Here is an 18,614-nt window from a genome sequence, read left to right on the forward strand (position 1 = left end):
ATACTTTTATCGCATTATTTTAAGAAACATGTCGCATTAATACGTCCTTAATGACGTAACTTTTTTATTACTATACAAATGACGTTTCATATTTTTAAAATTTTTTTAAAAGACGTATTGTGTACCAAAAACACGTCGTTATCTTTATAAAAACGTCAAAAAAATATAAATAATAACAATATTTTGAATTTAATGACATTTTATCTTAAATAATGGCGCATTGAAACGTCAATTTTTCCTTTAAAACGTCCAGAAAAACAAGATGGCTGCCAAACTTTAAAAATTGTATTATATTTTTTTATTTTTTATGGTAAATAAAATGATTAAATTTAATTCAATTTAAATCATTTAAGGCTGCATTAAGACGTCGAATTTTTATAAAACGTCAAAAAAAACAATATGGCTACCAAATTTGGTAATGTATCATTTACTTACAAACAAAATAGTAGAAATAATTCAGGGTTAAAATTAATCTAACAATTTTGAATCAAACACATAATATGTTTTTATTATTTCATTGCTTACTGAAAAGTTTCATGACCTATATATATGGTTCTATTCTTTCTAGAAGGTCTCACCAAAAAAAATAGTTTTCATAATATACATGCATAAAGGAACTAAAATATAAATTCATAGTGGTGTCTGTAGTACTAAAATCCTTCATTTCATTACAAAATCATAATTGTCAAAATAAAAATAAGGTCAAAACATTGAGAAAACAAAGCTAAACAATTAGTGATTTCAACTGCCATCTGGTGTTAAAATCAGTAACTATTTGATCCATTTCCTTTTTAAATTTATATAAGATCATTTTAATGTGTCCTTATTTATCAATATGTCATTTAAATTATTTAATTAATAAAGATGACTTATTACAAATAAAGGACGTTTTGATTATTTATTTTATTTACTGTGATGTTAATATGTAATTCTATAACATATATTAATATGTGGAAAAAATAGAATATGACGTATTGAAACAACCTTAATTTTTATATTTAATCAGGCATTTATTTGTAATTTCTTTTATAAAAATAATGGCAAATAAAAAACAATTAAGGCCATATTAATGAGTCATTTTCTTTAAATACGTCACAAAAAAGACGTATTGAAAATTAATGACATGTCAATACAACCTTTCTAAAGAAACAAAACCACTTTTGTAGATGCTGGGTAGAGGCCTCTAGGGGCGCAGCTGTTAGTAATTTTATAAAGAATGAAACACTAAAGTATTTATTAGTACAGAAATGTAATTGTTAGAAAAGATGGTATGACAAAAAAGAAACATTTACATAAAGAAGAAAAAAGAAAAAGTAATTTTCTTTTCTTTTACCTTTTCCCTGTGTTGAACCTAATTTTGTGAACATGAATATACTTTTTGGAATTAAATTTAATTAAAATAATCTAATTTTCTTCCTACATTTTACCAGGGACAAGGAATTTCAAACATTTTGAAGGCATTAAGGGCTGAATTCTACTGGTAGAAACACAGAGAAACTTAATAGGATAACTCATCTAAAAAGTGCATTTTGTACTTAATTGTCTTAACTTAATAACATTAATTTGTTTTGAACCCTATTAGGGGTGCACGATGTGATCAATATTTTGCCAGTTAAAATATTTCTTTTCTAATAATCTGTCCAAAATAACAGTTTCTTCAGTTTAAGTCAACATTTTGTGTATTCAAAGCTGTTGAAAAAATTGTTTTACTTTTGTCTCAAAAATTAATCCTTTTTTTTTTACTAAAACACTGTCATTAAAAAATTAATACAGGTTGTTATTTTAATTTTCTAAACCAGCATTTATCAAGGTGTCCTGTTGCCTCTGTAAAATTTTTATCCTTGCAGTGCTACTTTGGAAATTATCTTTCTGTTTTGTTACATATATGCATGCACAATGTTATCTTAGATGGGGAATAGTATTTTCTAAAGAAATAACAAAAACAATTCTAAATAACTTGTAGAAATCAAAAAATAATTCAATAAGAATTGAACATTCTTGAAGCATTTTTGATATTTTTAATATCATATAATTAAACAGGATGTTTGTTTGTCTGTCTGTTTGTTTGTACCTTGCTAACCACTTAACCGATTGGGTTCTCTTTTATAGGGTAGCTTCTCATAGGTCCTGAGAAGGTTTGTAACTATTTTGGGGGAAGATACCACCACCCTCCCAAGAGAAATCACAAAAAATCAAAGTTTTTTTTACCTAAGGAGACTTGAACGCAGCATAGTAAAGTATTGTAGAGACTTGAAAATAATATAGATAGGTATCGTATTATTTAAAACAAACATTTAAAGTGCCACTAGAGGCCTCTAGGGACGTAGCCGCTAGTATTATCTAAAGTAGTAAGCTTTTTTTGTCTGTATCGAAGGATCTCACTAGCCGCTGAACCGATCGGGTTTTCCTTAACAGGATAGTCCCAGGAAGGTTTATAATTATTTGGGGGAGGGTACCACCACCACTACCCCCCCTAGAGAAATCGATGTAAATATAAAAAACGCCACCCTGTGGACATTTTGCAATTAGCTAAAAACATATCTAACACTATCTATCGGCGAAAAAATATTTTTAGTAAATAGCTTATTTTGAAATAGATTGAAAAGAAAGAATTTTACGTGTCCCTAGAGGCCTTTAGGGGCGTCGCTGCTAGTTTTTTATAAAGAGTGTAATTTTTTGCAATATTTCCTAATATTGAGTGCAAGCTTCCATTCAAATGCGCTTATTAGGTCAAACTGCACTTTATTTTGACTAAACACATAGTATAATTAAATACATAATTAAGAACAGTTTGAACAAATAAGCGCATTTGACTGGAAGCTTGCACACAATTTTACAGAATAATGCGAAAAAAATGACGCTCTTTATTATTGTCTACTAACAAGGATGGTGGATGATTTTGATATTAAGAAGTAATTTTGATTAGGTTTCTTTTAATATTTGTTTAATATCAATGATCATGGCTACCTTTTTTTGAATAATTGTTGCTGTTCCAATGCAATATGAAAATTGAAACAAATGTATGGTTCATGTTTTGTTAATACAGGATAAAGGAAAATGTAAAAAAGGCCCTAGGTTCAGGTAACTGAAGGATTTTACTTTTTTAGGTGGGGAAATCTCACCTTTCCAATATAAATTTTACCCATGTGGTAAAAATTTTGTGGGAATTAAAAAAATCATGCAACATTTTACCCCTCCTTCCTCCCCCTAAACTTTAATTTCCACCGATGTTAAGATTTTGTACCTCCTTCCAAAAAGAGATTAAGCATTGCTGGAAGCTACCCTAGGTTACAATACATTTTCTAAAGCTTATACCAACATCCAAATTAATTATAAAAAAAAACAAGAAACCTATATGTGATCTGTAATATTGCAAAAAAAGCAAAATTGACAACCTTCAAACCTGCCCTTCAAATATTAGTTTACTAGCGGCTTCGCCCCTAGCCTCTAGGGGCTATGCCCCAAGAGGTTTGATCAACCTAATTTTTCGTATTTTAGATTTAAAAAGAAAAAGTAAAAAAAATTTTTTTTTGGGAGGGGGATATTTTTCATTTTTTGGGGGGGTTGGGGGTGTCCCACCCCCCAAGAAAATAGCTTAAAACCATCACAGGACCAGTAGGTATATTCCCTAAAGAGTAGAGCCCAATCGGTTCAGTGGTTACTGAGATCTTAAGCTTCAGACGGACAGACAGACGGACAGACATCGTTCTACTTTGTATTATAGATATGTATTCCGCTTGTTGGCTATACCTCATTACTGCATTTGGCAGCCTACTAAAATTTATTATATTTACTTATCTCTTATTCGTTCATGTTGATATAATATGCGTGCTGCCTTGCTTATGACAGAATTGCACATTTTTCAACTAAAACCATTTTCTGCCATTTCCTTTCTAAACATTATTAGAAATATAATCCTTATTTTTTAATGCACATTATTTAGCCTCTAAAAATAATTTAAACTAAGGAGTTGTATCATATTGTGCTCTAAAATTACTGCTGAAACTAAATTGTTATTAAAAAGGTCTTAAAAATACCTTTTTGTGTTTGTTTTCAGACCACTTTTAGTTAAAGAGGAATTGTTTATTATTTATGTATAGAACTAAAAGTACAAGCACATAATCCAACCTGATAAATGCAAATAGCTCAAGCTAATTCATTTATGCATATATAGTATTATTAAATGTATATAAATTGATATTGCAGTAACAATTAACTTAATTACTTATTGATATAAGGAAAGAAGATAAAGTAAATATACTATAACTAGTGAATCGGTGGTGCAGGCACCACCTAAAAAATTATATTCTACGTTATCTCACTTCTGAATATTAACCCTATTCTTCCATTGACCTATCCCCGACTATTAACCTTTTTTCTTCCATTGACCTATCCCTGAATATTAACCTTTTTTTCTTCCATTGAGCTATTCCTGAATATTAACCTTTTTTTCTTCCATTGACCTATCCCCGACTATTAACCTTTTTTCTTCCATTGACCTATCCCCAACTATTAAACTTTTTTCTTCCATTGACATATCCCCAACTATTAAACTTTTTTCTTCCATTGACATATCCCCGACTATTAATTTTCTTTTCTTCCATTGACCTATCCCCGACTATTAATTTTCTTTTCTTTCATTGACATATCCGCGACTTTTAACCTTTTTTCTTCCATTGACCTATCCCCGACTATTAACCTTTTTCCTTCCATTGACCTATCCCCGACTATTAATCATTTTTCTTCCATTGAGCTATCCCCGACTTTTAACTTTTTTTCTTCCATTGACCTATCCCCGACTATTAATCATTTTTCTTCCATTGACCTATTCCCGACTATTAATCATTTTTCTTCCATTGACCTATCCCCGACTATTAATTTTATTTCTTCCATTGACCTATCTCTCAATCTCTCTCTCTCTCCGAACCGTACTACAAATCAAGTTACTCATAAAGATTACTACGACTTTTAAAGTTTCGTTATTTATCATTTTTTAAAGATTTAATGTCCCTCTCTCTCACTTCTCTTTTCTCCGTCTTTATTTTAATTTCATTATTTTTATTTAAAACCGTATTTATAATTTTGTCTCTCTTTCTTTAAAATATTTTAGGATCCTATTGTTTTTTGTTTAAAATTATCGTCCTGAAAGGGTTAAACTATTTAGCTAAATGTTAAATTTTAGTTTAATATCTGAACACATTCGGGCGCGTCGCTAGTATCATATTACATTAAAACTTAGTTTTCCTTGATTTACTATATTATAAACTTAAATTTTCTATCTTATGAATAGAAATTTAATACTTCAATATAATTTGAATAGCAACATGAAATAAAAAATTTAATTTATTCTTCATAGAGTAAAATAATGGGTCTTATCATTCTGGTCATTGAGAGTTTATTTTTGATTATTGAACCAGTATGAGTTTTTAACATCTGACCTTTGGAAAACTTGAGCTCATTTATAGACATTTATTTCCTATATAGATCTGTCATGGATCTTGAAGCAATACAGCAGGCTGTTTTGTAAATGTTAAAAATTGGAAGATTTCATTAAATAAAAGTAATCGCAAATATAAGTATTAAATAAAAAAATGGAAATTTATTTTAAGCATGATAACAATTAAGTATAGATAAGAATATGTGTTAAAGATTTTTGCTAGCTAGCCTGAAATTTAATCAGGATAATTTAAAACTTTTCATCAGCTTTTAGTAAACTTACAAGACTTTTACGTATACTTGAAGTACCCAAGGGAATCATCCACTTGTAATGGAATGCTTTAAGTCATAGCCCACTAATACGTTAGGTAAAATGCAACCCTTTGATTGCAGAACATTTGTCTGGTAGTCCTAACCTTGCATGGTAATGAGTTACTCCTGTTTGCAGACCAGGGCATTCCATCTACTCAAACTATTAGTGTCACTTGCCAGACATAGCTGCAGGAGGTAACCTTTTTATCATCTCTAGTATAATGCTATGTGGTCCATCTCAAACTACTATCATTTACGCTAATACCAAGGGTGAACCATTGTATTAAACTATCAGTTTGTCCCTGAATACTTGGTTAACATTGTGCAGACCACTAAACCCATCCACACACAAAGTAAATTATTCAATAATATCCTTTGCATTTCATTTTAGGCCTTTCTACAAAAACATCCTTTTAAAGGAAATAATCAAGCATATTAAATAAACTTTCCATCATTTGGGCCTACTGTTGTTGTCAGTCAAATCATCTAGAAACTCAGAAGAGGGTCTTTCAATGAAAACATTGGCTATATGGAGGAAAACAAAGAGGTACCATTTTCAGTAAATGGAGCATTTCTATTATTCTAGCTTTATCTTTACTGCAGTGCTTAAAAAGAAACTGTTTTATTTTCTTTCCTTTAATCATGCAGTTTATATGTAGGTCACACTGCTACTTCTTTACTTTTGAATTAAAACTTTGTTATTTAGATGGTTTCTTAATTTAGCCAAGAATATATGACCACTGAATAGTACACCAAGAAGTGGCTTAAATCTATGGTATTTTTCTGTCTTCAAGATAAGTGTTGAGTAAAAAAAGCTTGAAATAATGCTAAACCCTGGTTTCAACACAATAAATGCAAGTTAGGTAGTTTCAACCCTATCCAAAGCTTCCTATCTTCAAGTTTGATATTAGATTTTCTTTAATTGTACTTTTTTTTAAGGCTTTCTAAATAAAACACTATAATCTATTCTATACAACTCTATTACTTCTTTCTTGTATTTTATGCAGTATATATCAATTACATTTATTCAATTATCTTGGTAGTATGAAAAGTAGAGAGTAATTGATATCACAAAATGAAAAGCTCTGCAATGACAAATGTGCCTAAAGAATGGGTTTTTAGACAAGGATAAAGGGATAGGAAAAGTGTTCCTTAAATAGTTTTATGGCAGTATATTTATCCCTGTAAGACTCAAAATGTATCAACTATTTGGCAAGAGCGTATTGGTTTCAAGTCTTGACACTTTTCACTTTGTGTCATAAATTCCTTTGCATATAAACACCTAAACAGGAACAACTCAACACTAAGCACAGTTCAGTCTTAAAGACAAAAAAAGATATTGAATTTAAATCATGGAATTCATAAAGAATATGTTATTTGAATTAGCAAGTTTGATAAGATTGTATTGAATCCGTCTATAATAAGCTATGAAAAATAATCACTTTAAATTATTTTTAAATTTTAGTACAAGTTTTTACCATAATATCTAATCAACTTACTTAAAAACAGAATCTCTTTATGAATGAATCCAACTCTTGTTAGAGTTACTACATGTCTATAGATACTTCAGGATGATAAGATTATCTTCTGAAACTGTCCTTCTTACAATACTTATACCTTTATCTCTGCACTGGTTGTGCTGTGTATGTATGTAGACATATTTATCTTGGTTGTCTTTTCTTCTCTCAAAGACATGACATTTGTGTTTACAAAAGTGGAGATATAAACATATAAACATAAATATTATATTAAATATTGAATATTATAATATACTAAGATTAGTATTAATATCTGGCATCTAAGAGGATAAGACATAAGACTATGAATTCTCAATAATAAACATAATTAACCCTAATATGGATTAATATTATTAGTTTTGACACTACTAGTTTAGAACATACCAATCAAAATTCAATAAAAAAAAACAAAAGTTTTTGAGCCAATGAATAAGATAATGTGTTTTTAATACTCTAGGTACCAGTACAATACCCCCTTTTTTCCTGAGTATATTTAATATAAACAAGTATGTCAAAATAAAAAGCAAAATATTAATTGTCTATATACTTATCATCTCTACTATAACACTTGAAGATGTTTGTAAAAGAAGAGAAGTAAGAAATATTATATTAGCTTAAATGGCTCACACATGGCTTGAACAAGAATGTGGATTTTTTTAGAGTATAAAATTTCAGTAACAAAAGCACATCATTTCAAATAAAGATTAGGTTATTCAATTATTCCACAAATTTTGGTCTCATGTATTTTTAATCTATAATTTCTCTAAAATATTTTTTTTAATTGCCATTAATTTATTATTTAAGAAACAAAGCATATGAATTGTTTTAAAGTGTATTTTAAAGTGCATTACTGAAAAAATCATACTTTAAGACAATCTTTTCTTTTCTTAAAAAAAAACAGCAAAAAAGTAAAAATATTTGTTTTTAAAAAGCTTTTGGTATATTTAAAAACCTAGATAATGTTCAAGACAGATGTTGGCTGATGTAAACACATAAATGGATAAAATATAAATGTGTTTAGTAAGCTAAATATAAAATGTTTACTGGGTACTTGAAAATACATTTTTGTATTAGGTTTACATTTTTTTCCTAAATTTTCCTCAGACTTCTTTTCCTGCTTTTTCCATTTTTAAATTAATATTAGAATAGTGTTTAGTTGTAGATATATGTTTCTAAAATTAAAGCAATTCATTTTAACAACAAAAGACTAGACAAAAGCAAAGCAAATAATTCATAATCATATTTTTACAATTTTTTTCAGTCGACGCCCCTCACATTCAATTTTAGTTATAAAATAAAAGTATTTTTGTTTTGTTTGGTGAGGGGGGGGACTTATTTTGTTCTAGGAGCGATTTCTCTTAGGATGGTTGAGATTCCCTTCCCCAAAATAGTTATAAACCTCACGAGAAGCTTCTTCATAAAGGAGAACCATATCTGTACAGACAGACAAAGAGACATCCTGTTACTTTCATATAAGAATATATATTATTAGCACACAGATCATGGCTAATTGGATCAACTATATACACATATATAAAATGAATACAATATATACATTGATATTAGAAGAACTGTATAAACAGATGTATATACAGACTACTACCTCCATCCAATTTTCAAAGACATCTTTCGTCTGCTTCTAAATTATTTTTGCTACTTGGATGTGTTAATACATACGATACAATTGGTTGATTTTCAATGACCCAATAGAAAGGTTGCACAGGACGGTTGCGATGGGGAGATACAGTTATTTAACCCTTTCTCCCTCTAGTGTTTTACTCTGATATTGTATATACATATATGTAATCAAGAAATACAAGGAATATTGAAGATACTTTTTATAAAAAATAAGAAAAAATCACGAAACATTAAAAAAAATTATATTAGCATAATCGACATACTGACAGACCAAGTAAATTGAATACAGAAAGTGATCTTTGGTTACAAAAATAAAACTAGTAGTCCATACTAAATATTAAACAAAATATTCCTCCCATAAAGTTACGTTTTGATGGATGGACGGACCGATAAAATTAATTATATAGCAGCTTTGCTACTAAAAAAAAATTATTATTTTCTAGATAACCTATCCAAATTTTTGTGGTGAATCAGGGATGAAGGCGACATTTGGCTGTTTATTGCACTAGTCCCACTGGTCTTATGATAACTTTTCTTATTTGTTGACCTAACAACCTTAGGGACTTTAATTTCTAATCAGCGAGGAAGGGAACATTGGGGTGTTTATTGCAATAGTCCCCAAAGTCTTAAAATTACGTTTTCTTTTTCATTGGCTTAACAACTTTAGGAACTTTTTTTGCATTTTGATTGGCTGGTTCATTGAGTTGATTATTAAAACATTTCAACTACTAATTGTTATCTACAGCAGGGTTAATTATGTCTATCATTATTGGGGATGTAAATAAACTTATCGGCCATTGTCTTATCCCTTCAGATCTCTGGTGGTGAATAATTCCATAATATAATTTAGTTTCTTATTTACTGTTTATTGTTAATAATATCTGCATTGTATCTGTCAGGGATCTAAAGGGATAAGACAATGGCCAATAAATAGATGTAAATGCCCAATGATTATACACAAAATTACCCCTTCTGTAAATTACAATTAGTGGTTCAAACCTTTGAACACTCAACTAAATGAGTCAACCAATCAAAGCCCTTAAAGTTAAGCTAACGAATAAAATACGTTATTATAAAACTTTGGGGAGTAGTGTAATAAACAGCCCATTGTCCCATATCTCTCCGGCATATAGCAGTGTGCCATCTAAAAGCTTTTGTGTAATTTTATTTCATTGTAATTGACGGTTTCCCTCAAAATGTCTAGTCGAACAAAGAAACCCCTACCTTAATTTGAAATTTGGGGAGGTGGTTAGTTTTCATGTGTTTACTTTAGGACAGGTAAGGTTAGGTTATATTGTATGCTTGGGAAGCCTGGTATAGGTATAGACCCCGCAGGGATAGGGTTAATAAAGAAAAACTTTTAATTTATCTTAAAAATAATAGAAGGGGGTTTTAAGTTTTCGAAAGGCACATTAAGGACCTTAAGACCTCGAAATTACATGCAGAATTGAAAAAAAATTATATGTAAGTGTAAAAAAATACTAGGAATAAGAATGATAGAGTTATCTTCCCTTCAGAAACTACTAGAAGTCTCAATATACAGGTAAAACTTTTTTTATTGCTTGATTTTTACCAGGATTAATATTATACAAACGTAAAACTTTGAGAGGGGGGTGTAAGCCTTGAGAGATAGAAAATAAGTAAAAAGTACTTAATCAATCCTGTTTCGTTGGGAATATAAAGATTTGGAATTTCGGTCCAAACCGAGATACATCTGAAGATGTTAAAATTTGTATCTACTGCTGTTATGTCAGATGTGCGGCACCAATTATAATTGTAAGGGGAATCCCTTGGTCCAAAATCTGGTTCAACTTATTATCATGTACAGTTAGGACTTAAACATAAACATAAACATATTTATTTGGGCATAAAATTAGACATAGTCATAAAATCAAAAAAAATATATAACACAATTCAAATTACTATAACAATAAACAACCTAAATCCTAATCAGTTCTGCGCGGGTAACTATGAATAAGGATATATGAATAAGAATAACTAAGGATCTGTCTACTTTGCCCAAAATATATTAAACAAAGGTCATGTAGTCAATGTTATTGACTGAATGTTTTGATCAATGGCGTGCACAGCAATTAATCAGGTGGGGTTAAAACCAATTTGAGGTGAAAAAAAAGTGAAAGACAGTCAAATTCCAATTTGAACTTTAAGTTAAGTGTTAGCAGCCCCACGCCATTGATTTTAAAGTTTTTCTTTTAAAAAATAACCGTTTCTGCTTTAGTCTACTTTCAAGTAAATTTGTAATTAATTGTTAAAAACTTTTCATGCTCCATTAGACAATGAGTAAACAAAAACTTCTTTTAATTTAATGTTAAACTAGAATGACAACATTCATAAAAAAACAAACATTATCAGACGCTCCCCAGAATTTGATTAAAATAAATATTTATAATGGACCAATGACAATAACCGCATAGTTTAACTAGCCCAAAATGATATATTGTTGTTCGTTACGTTTTTTTACGAACAGACAGATACATCCTTATTTTAGAAAAGTTTTACATTCCAAGAGAATGTTATAAAAAATTTACGTTTTAGTACAACACAATAAATATAAATGGGGAAAAGTAGCGAGGTATACCCTACTAGTTCTAGGCTGTGTTCTGTAGGTTTATTTGGATGGCAGGCAGTTTTATTCTTCAACAATTTTTTTGTCTGTTAGTTAAAATCTCACTGATTGAATTTTCGAATGTAGGAAAGACTCACATTGGTTGCGTGATGGTTTTGTGCAATTTTTAAAAAAGTTGAAGCAGCTTATAGTGCCTACAAATGACCAATTATAGGCCAGTATATATTTTTCCATTGGTCAATCAAAATGTGTACTGGCTTATCATTGTATGACGTCATTTTTTTATAGGCACTTTAAGCTGGTTTAAAAAGTCTCTATTTAAGTCTTTGAGTGTCATTATATTTTTAAAGATGCTAGGAGCGCAACCGCTAGTTTGATATATATAAATACCTACTGCTGCTATGTCAGGTGTGTGACATCAAAGTAAAATTAGCTCTTTTTCCTTGTATAGTATCAGTTAGAACCCCAAGATAAAGTTAATGTAATCAAAGAATTGAATTACAATGGTATTCAAAGTTTTATAACCTGTCATCTCAAAATCTTAATTACTTTTATTGAATCGTCCATTGTCTTATCCCTTAAGATCTCTTGCCATTATCCCTTTTTATTAACAACCAAAATAGCTAGTCGTCATAAGCCTTTGAACATGTTAATTCTTGTTTTTGATTATGTATATTGCATACTAAGTATAAACACAGACTAGAAATACAGGGATTGGGTAATAGGCGATAAATTAATCTTCATTCAAATTCTTAGGTGTGAAGCACCGTAACACGTAGCGCATCTGTTTGTCGTTGAGTAGTTGACGGGTTCGAATCTTGTTTGCAAACCTCGTCATAATTAAAGACTTTAAAGGTTGTATCACTAATGCTGAAATGCCAAATGCGCGACATTAATAGTAAGATTGGGGAAAATGCCTTGGCCTGAAACAGGCGCAACTCATTACAATGCACAGTTAGAACTTTCAGAAAAAGGTCAAGAAATAAAAGTGATGTGTTGGTTGTCTGCATTCAAAGAATAAGATTCAATTGTCAATGTCTCTATTATGTCCAGTTTCAAATGGATTCAAAATGATTTTTTTAATATTGATGAAAAATTTTGTGTTCAACAAATTTGGGGGTAGATTGATTTCCTTATCATTGGGATATACCTTTATTCCTGCGTACATACACATTTGTAAAAGCATCCATTAATTACTCTACATGTATGTAGGTGGTGTTTTATCAAAACTACAAAATTTTTATGGTAGCACAACACAGGGACTTACAGGGAGGGAAGGGACATTAAGCTGTTTATCACCCAAGTCCCCAATATTCTATTAAGGTTTTCTTATTAGTTGGCTTAATAACTTTGAGGACACTAGTGAATTTGGATTGGTTGGTTTAATAAGTTGAGTGTTCATTCATTTCAACCACTAATTAAACTTTACAGAAGAGGTAATTTTGTGTATCATTATTATGGATGTACATCAGTTTATCGGCCAATGTAGTATCCCTATAGATCCATGGACCGGGGACTTCCGTTATTATGTCACTGATTGCAGAAGATTAAGGAATCATTCTAATATAAGTATTCATTTTTTTTCACTTACACAAAAGTTAATTCTTTTGTTATTTTATTAGGCAATTTTTTATTTATATTAATAATTAACTCTATTCTTTGTAGATTACTACTAGTCTTAAACTTTATTACTGTGTTATTGGCAGTGAAAAAAAACTCCAGGATTTTTGCGCTTTTGAATGAACACCTTCTTGTGTATTACTATTTTTTGGAATGTGTGTTTTTTTCTAATTATGTAAAGTAAAGTGTTCAAGTTTTATATTTATCCTGATATAAGGTTACAATTGTATGCAAAATATACGGTAAAACATTGAGAGATGACCTATGTTTAGAAGATAATGAGTTGCGCCTTTTTTTGAGCCAACCAAGACATTCCCCAAACTCTAACGTTTATTATCACGCACCTGACATAGCAGCAGTAGGTTTTATTGTTGTTTCGACAAGACTCGAACATGTCGCCTCTCCAACGGCGAGCGGAAGCGATACACGTTTAGCTACTGTTGTTTTTTATTTGCCCTTTCGATGTAATATTTTACTGTTGTTATACTTTTACATTTAAGTAAAAAATACTTCAAATTTTAAAACCAATTACCTAATAAAAGATATAATGTAATGCAATACCAAAATGCACTTGGTTAAAGAATTATATTCTCAAGCACCCATGTTTTATGCTTATGTTTGATATCTCATATATATATAAATACATGCATATATGTGGTGCTTCCACTCAAACATATTTTTGAACCACCCACCCCCCTTCATTTCTTTTGAAGAGAAAAAACAAAATAAGAAGTGTATTTTCCCAAAAAAATCCACCTGTTTATTTTGAAATTAGATAATCAAATTTAAAATAATGAAAGTAGGGGGGGGGGGGGGGGACGTTTGTTTATTGTTTAGGGCAGGTTAGCTTTTTTTTTTTGGGGGGGGGGGTAATGACTACCCTATACTTTCTAGAATTCAATTTATTGGGTTAATGGTAGTCCCTATTTTCTAGGTTTGCCTACAGAAATTATAAAGGGGAATAGGATTTTTTAGCATTAATTTTTCATACATTTCTCTAGGAAACAATAATATTCATACAGTATTTTTTTTTTTGGGGGGGGGGAGAGGGTAGGTGGTAAAGGTGTGACTACTGCACCTCTCCAAATGATAAAAGCTTGGACGTCCTTGCCTCTATGTTATAAATATTCCCCCCCCCCCAATTTTTTATTTTCAATTTTTACCACCCTCCCTCCCCCCCCCCCCAAATAAAAAAGCTTGGACGTCCTTGGGGCAGGGGGGGGGGTAAGAACCCAACCTATGTGCACGCCTGTGATAGAACCCACCCTATGCATTACATACAAATGCAAATATTTTGAAAGAAATATCATTCACATAAAAGAAATATTCAAATTTGATCGGAAAGGAAAAATTGACTGAGTTTTTCTTTTTCTCAAAACTGAACACAGAAATTGCTTTCAGTTTTTAGAATTTTATTATAAAAATTCTTTTATTTTATAATCCTTATATAAAAGTAACAGGATGTCTATCTGTCCTAAGATTTTGGTAACTGCTAGACCGATAGGGTTCTTCTTTACAGTGAACCTTCTTTAGGTCCGTTAGAGGCTTGTAATCATTTCTAGGGAGAAATCGCAAATGAAAAAATAACCCAACGGGACCAAAATTTTATTTACTTTTTCATTTTAAAACTGAAATTTAAAGTGGAGGGTCGACTAACAAATCTGTATTATAAATACACAGATAACTACCTCCCTTCCTTTTTCATCTACTAACAAATTGTTTTCTACTACTTGGCTGTGTTAATATTCTCGACACCATTAGGTGATTTTCAATAACCCAATTGAGAGTCGGCACACGGTCATTGGGTTTGGAAAATACAGTCATTTTACCCTTTTTCCCATAAGTGTTTTACTCTAATGGAGAAAAATAAAATTATAGAATAGTTATTTCTCGCATCGTATTATAAACAGCTTCCCGCGGGTATTGAATGTACAATTATGAGATTAAAACCATTTTTTTAGCCCCAAGGTGCCGAAGGCGCGGGCTAAATAACTGGTTTTAATCTTTTGATTGCACATTTTTATATTCGGAGAAAGCTGGATATAATATGATGCTAGACATAGTTTTTTTCGTATGTATGAGAACCGGTTCCTATCCACCGGATTCGAATAAATACGAGAAAAGATTTTTTGCTGAAGATTATATAATTGGACAGTGGCTGTCAAAATATTGACAAAATCATAGTTGAGGTGCGCATTCACTTCCGCACATGTAGATGTAAAATAAATTTGTTGTAGTGTAATTATACTGGTAACCAAAGTTTTTAAAACATATTCTCTTATGTTGAGTACTTTTGTTGATTTTTGTATTCGTTGGTTCCAATTAAGTAGGAAAGGAACTTTTCTTACTTTACTTGAATATACAGAAGGGATAATTTTATTTATCATCAATGGGGGTATACAATGCATGTCAATCTATGTTCATTTTCTTATTCCTTGTATTACTTGGATATCATCAGAGTTGCATATACAGTAGCCCGTCCCGTTTTAGAAAAATTTTGTTAAAATTTTGGCCCCCAGCCATAAAATGGTTGATTTTATTCACAATGTTTTGCACTAGAGAAAAAATATTTTGCATGGGTCATTATTTAGCACAAATCAATCATATTATGGCTGGAGAAACATATCAGTTCTGAGGTTTTGCTAGACATAGACAATTAGACATCCTCTTACTTCTATTTAAGGCTTGTTTAAATGCGAATGTTAATGGTCCATCGATATGTAATTTAAAAATTTATATCGACTATATGACTTTTTATAAAAGTGGTCATGGCTGACACAATATTGGCATTTTATTTTGGAAATAAATCTTCCGTATTATGTATTACTAGCGGCTACGTTTTTTTTTGGGGGGGGGGAATTATTTCTAGGGGCGATTTCTCTTAGGAGGTTGGTGGTATGGCTCCCCAAAAATAGTTATAAACCTTTCAAGGACCTATGAGAGGCTACCCTGCAAAGGAGAACCCGATCGGTTCAGCGGTTAGCGAGATTCTTCGGTACACACAAACATATATACTTTATTAAAAGGATGTATAAAAATTTGAAAATTATAAAATATGTGGAAGAGAATTGACACCTCGTCCTCTGGTTGACACAATCATAACTTTCCAAACTCTTCGACAGCTGGACTAACTGGGAATTTTCCTCACAACGCGAGTGGAACATTATTAACCCCCTCTCCTTCCTATTTTTTTTTGTAAATTCACTATGTATGGCTGCATTATCATAATCGACAAAAGTATGTAGTCATGATAGTCAGGGATCTAAAGGGATAAGACAATAGCCGCAAAATTTATGTATAATGTACATTCCCAATGATAATAAACAAATTACCCTTTCTATAGTTAAAATTAGTCGTTAAACGTTTGAGCACCCAACTTAATGAGTCAACCAATCAAAATTCACTAAAGTCCCCAAAGTTTTCCTGTCGAAAGTTTGAGATCCAAAAAATGGACTTTGCTTTCTTGAAACCTTTGTAAATGTTTTGGGGTGGTTTTAGGCTATTTTACAGACACCTTCCACTCTTACTCTTGAGACTATTAGCTTAGCAGCAAATGTCTTCATAATGTCGTTAGGTTATTTAATAAATATAACTTTATTATGTTGGTGTGGTAAATGGATTTTTAAAACACCCAACTTTCAAGATAAAGGATTTTGCAGCCAACTTGAAAAGACCTTTTTAACCCTGGAATTTAAATCAGTGTCATATTTTACCAAACTTTGAACTGCAAAGTATAACAAGAACAACTATGTCCTTAAGTAAATAGTGCTACATTGAAAATCAGGAAACCAGACAATAGCCGATAAATTAATGTACATCTCCAATTATGAAAAACAAAAATACCCCTTCCGTAGATTATAATTAGTGGTTTAAATGTTTGAAAATTCAACTCAATAAATCAACCAACCAATCAAAATTCAGTAAAAGTCTCCAAAGTTGTTAAGCAGACGAATAAGAAAACTTTATTATAAAACTTTGGGGACTGGTGTAATAAACAGCCCATTGTCTCCTTTCTATCTGATTGAAATTTATAACCATGGAGGTGAAGGAGTATATACCCCTCCCCCCTTCAATTTTGTGGGCCAACAAATAAGGATTTAATAACAGTCCGCAAAGTGTTTTAAGTCAAAGAATGAAAGAACGTGTTAAAAAAAACTCTGCGGACCCAGGGAGCAAGGGAGGGGACAATGGACAATTAATTCATTATAAGAGTTTTCGCTGAAAAGCAATGAAAACCAGATTTATCCAGAAAATTTGACCAAAATTGTAAAGGAATCATGGTAATATAATTTAGAACAAAATTAGTTCTAAGAAAAAAAATCATTTACTTGAAAATTGAATTACCAGTACATCACAATGTAGTAATATTCTGTAATTAATCACACAAAAAATTGTGTTTAGAACTTCGTCAACTCTTCTCATATATTTTTAAATGCCACTTAAATTCAAGGGGTTCTTAGATTGTTTAATACATAAATATCACAGTAGAGTTTCTATACATGAAATGACATTTTCTTGGGAAAAATATTTGTTAAAACCAGCCATCTAATAACAAATTTTTTTGTCTGCTATATTCAAAACTTACTCAGCTAGTTTGCGGGACATTGATGCGCTAGTACCCAAAGACAGGCAGAACCTGCTGAATTCTTGCACATTCCCTTTAAGCCAGTGCCCAAAGTCTGAGACTCTTAAAAATTGAATATTCGATCCATTGTCCCCTCCCGTACTCCCTGCTGAGGATCAGTATAATTAACAGGTATAATGTTCCCTTCCTCCCTGCATCCAAAACAGGGATATTAAGAGATAAGACAATGAATCAATTCCAATGATGATCAAAATTACCCCTTCTGTAGATAAAAATCATTGGTTGAAAAACATAAAGTTTTTAATCTAACGAATGATATATTGTGTTTCTAAAACTTTGGGTACCAGAATAATTTACAATGTCCACTCCCTCCCTACATTCCACCTTCATTATACAAGGACAAAATATTTCATAATCAAATAAGCATTTAAATAATTTTTTATTTTAGGGTATCATATTGTTCAACAGACGCCACATTTGATCATGTCTTTGGATTTATCTGTACAAATTCTGACTCTAAACTGGAGTGCCATGCCTTCATTTGTCCTAAGAAAAAAATGGTAAGTATATTAGTCATTTATCGCATCGTATTATAGACAGCTTTCCGCAGATATTAAAATAAAAAAATGTAAGAATAAAATCAGTTTTGTTGACCCTGAGGGGTGGTAAGCTCGGTCTAACAAAACTAGTATTTTATTTCTTGATTAATTAATCGGCTTCGAAGCCATTCTGAAAGTATATTTATATCAATACATCTACTACCGTTCAGGGACATATTTCCTTATAAGTAACACAGCTACTCTATATATCAGTCTGGCTTAAGCTTATGATTCAAATATGAAATGTCATGCCTTTATTTGTCCTAAGAATTATGGCACCAAAGCGCTATCTCTAAGGGTTCCTAAGATAGAGCGCTTCA

The 18,614-nt window shown here is 31.0% G+C and overlaps 1 protein-coding gene across 1 annotated transcript in view; it reads left to right on the forward strand.

Annotated features, from left to right (window-relative positions):
* Window positions 1–18,614, forward strand: part of LOC145335170 (low density lipoprotein receptor adapter protein 1-A-like) — a 49,011-nt gene that overhangs the window by 19,455 nt on the left and 10,942 nt on the right. The window contains exons 5-6 of the mRNA XM_080180900.1: window positions 10,387–10,446; window positions 18,144–18,255. Coding sequence (XP_080037026.1) covers window positions 10,387–10,446; window positions 18,144–18,255 — 172 coding nt within the window. The remainder of the gene's footprint in view (window positions 1–10,386; window positions 10,447–18,143; window positions 18,256–18,614) is intronic.

This window comes from Acartia tonsa, chromosome 13 (genome assembly GCF_053477335.1).
Source record: "Acartia tonsa isolate MP-2025a chromosome 13, ASM5347733v1, whole genome shotgun sequence".
NCBI classification, from domain to species: Eukaryota; Metazoa; Arthropoda; class Copepoda; order Calanoida; family Acartiidae; genus Acartia; species Acartia tonsa.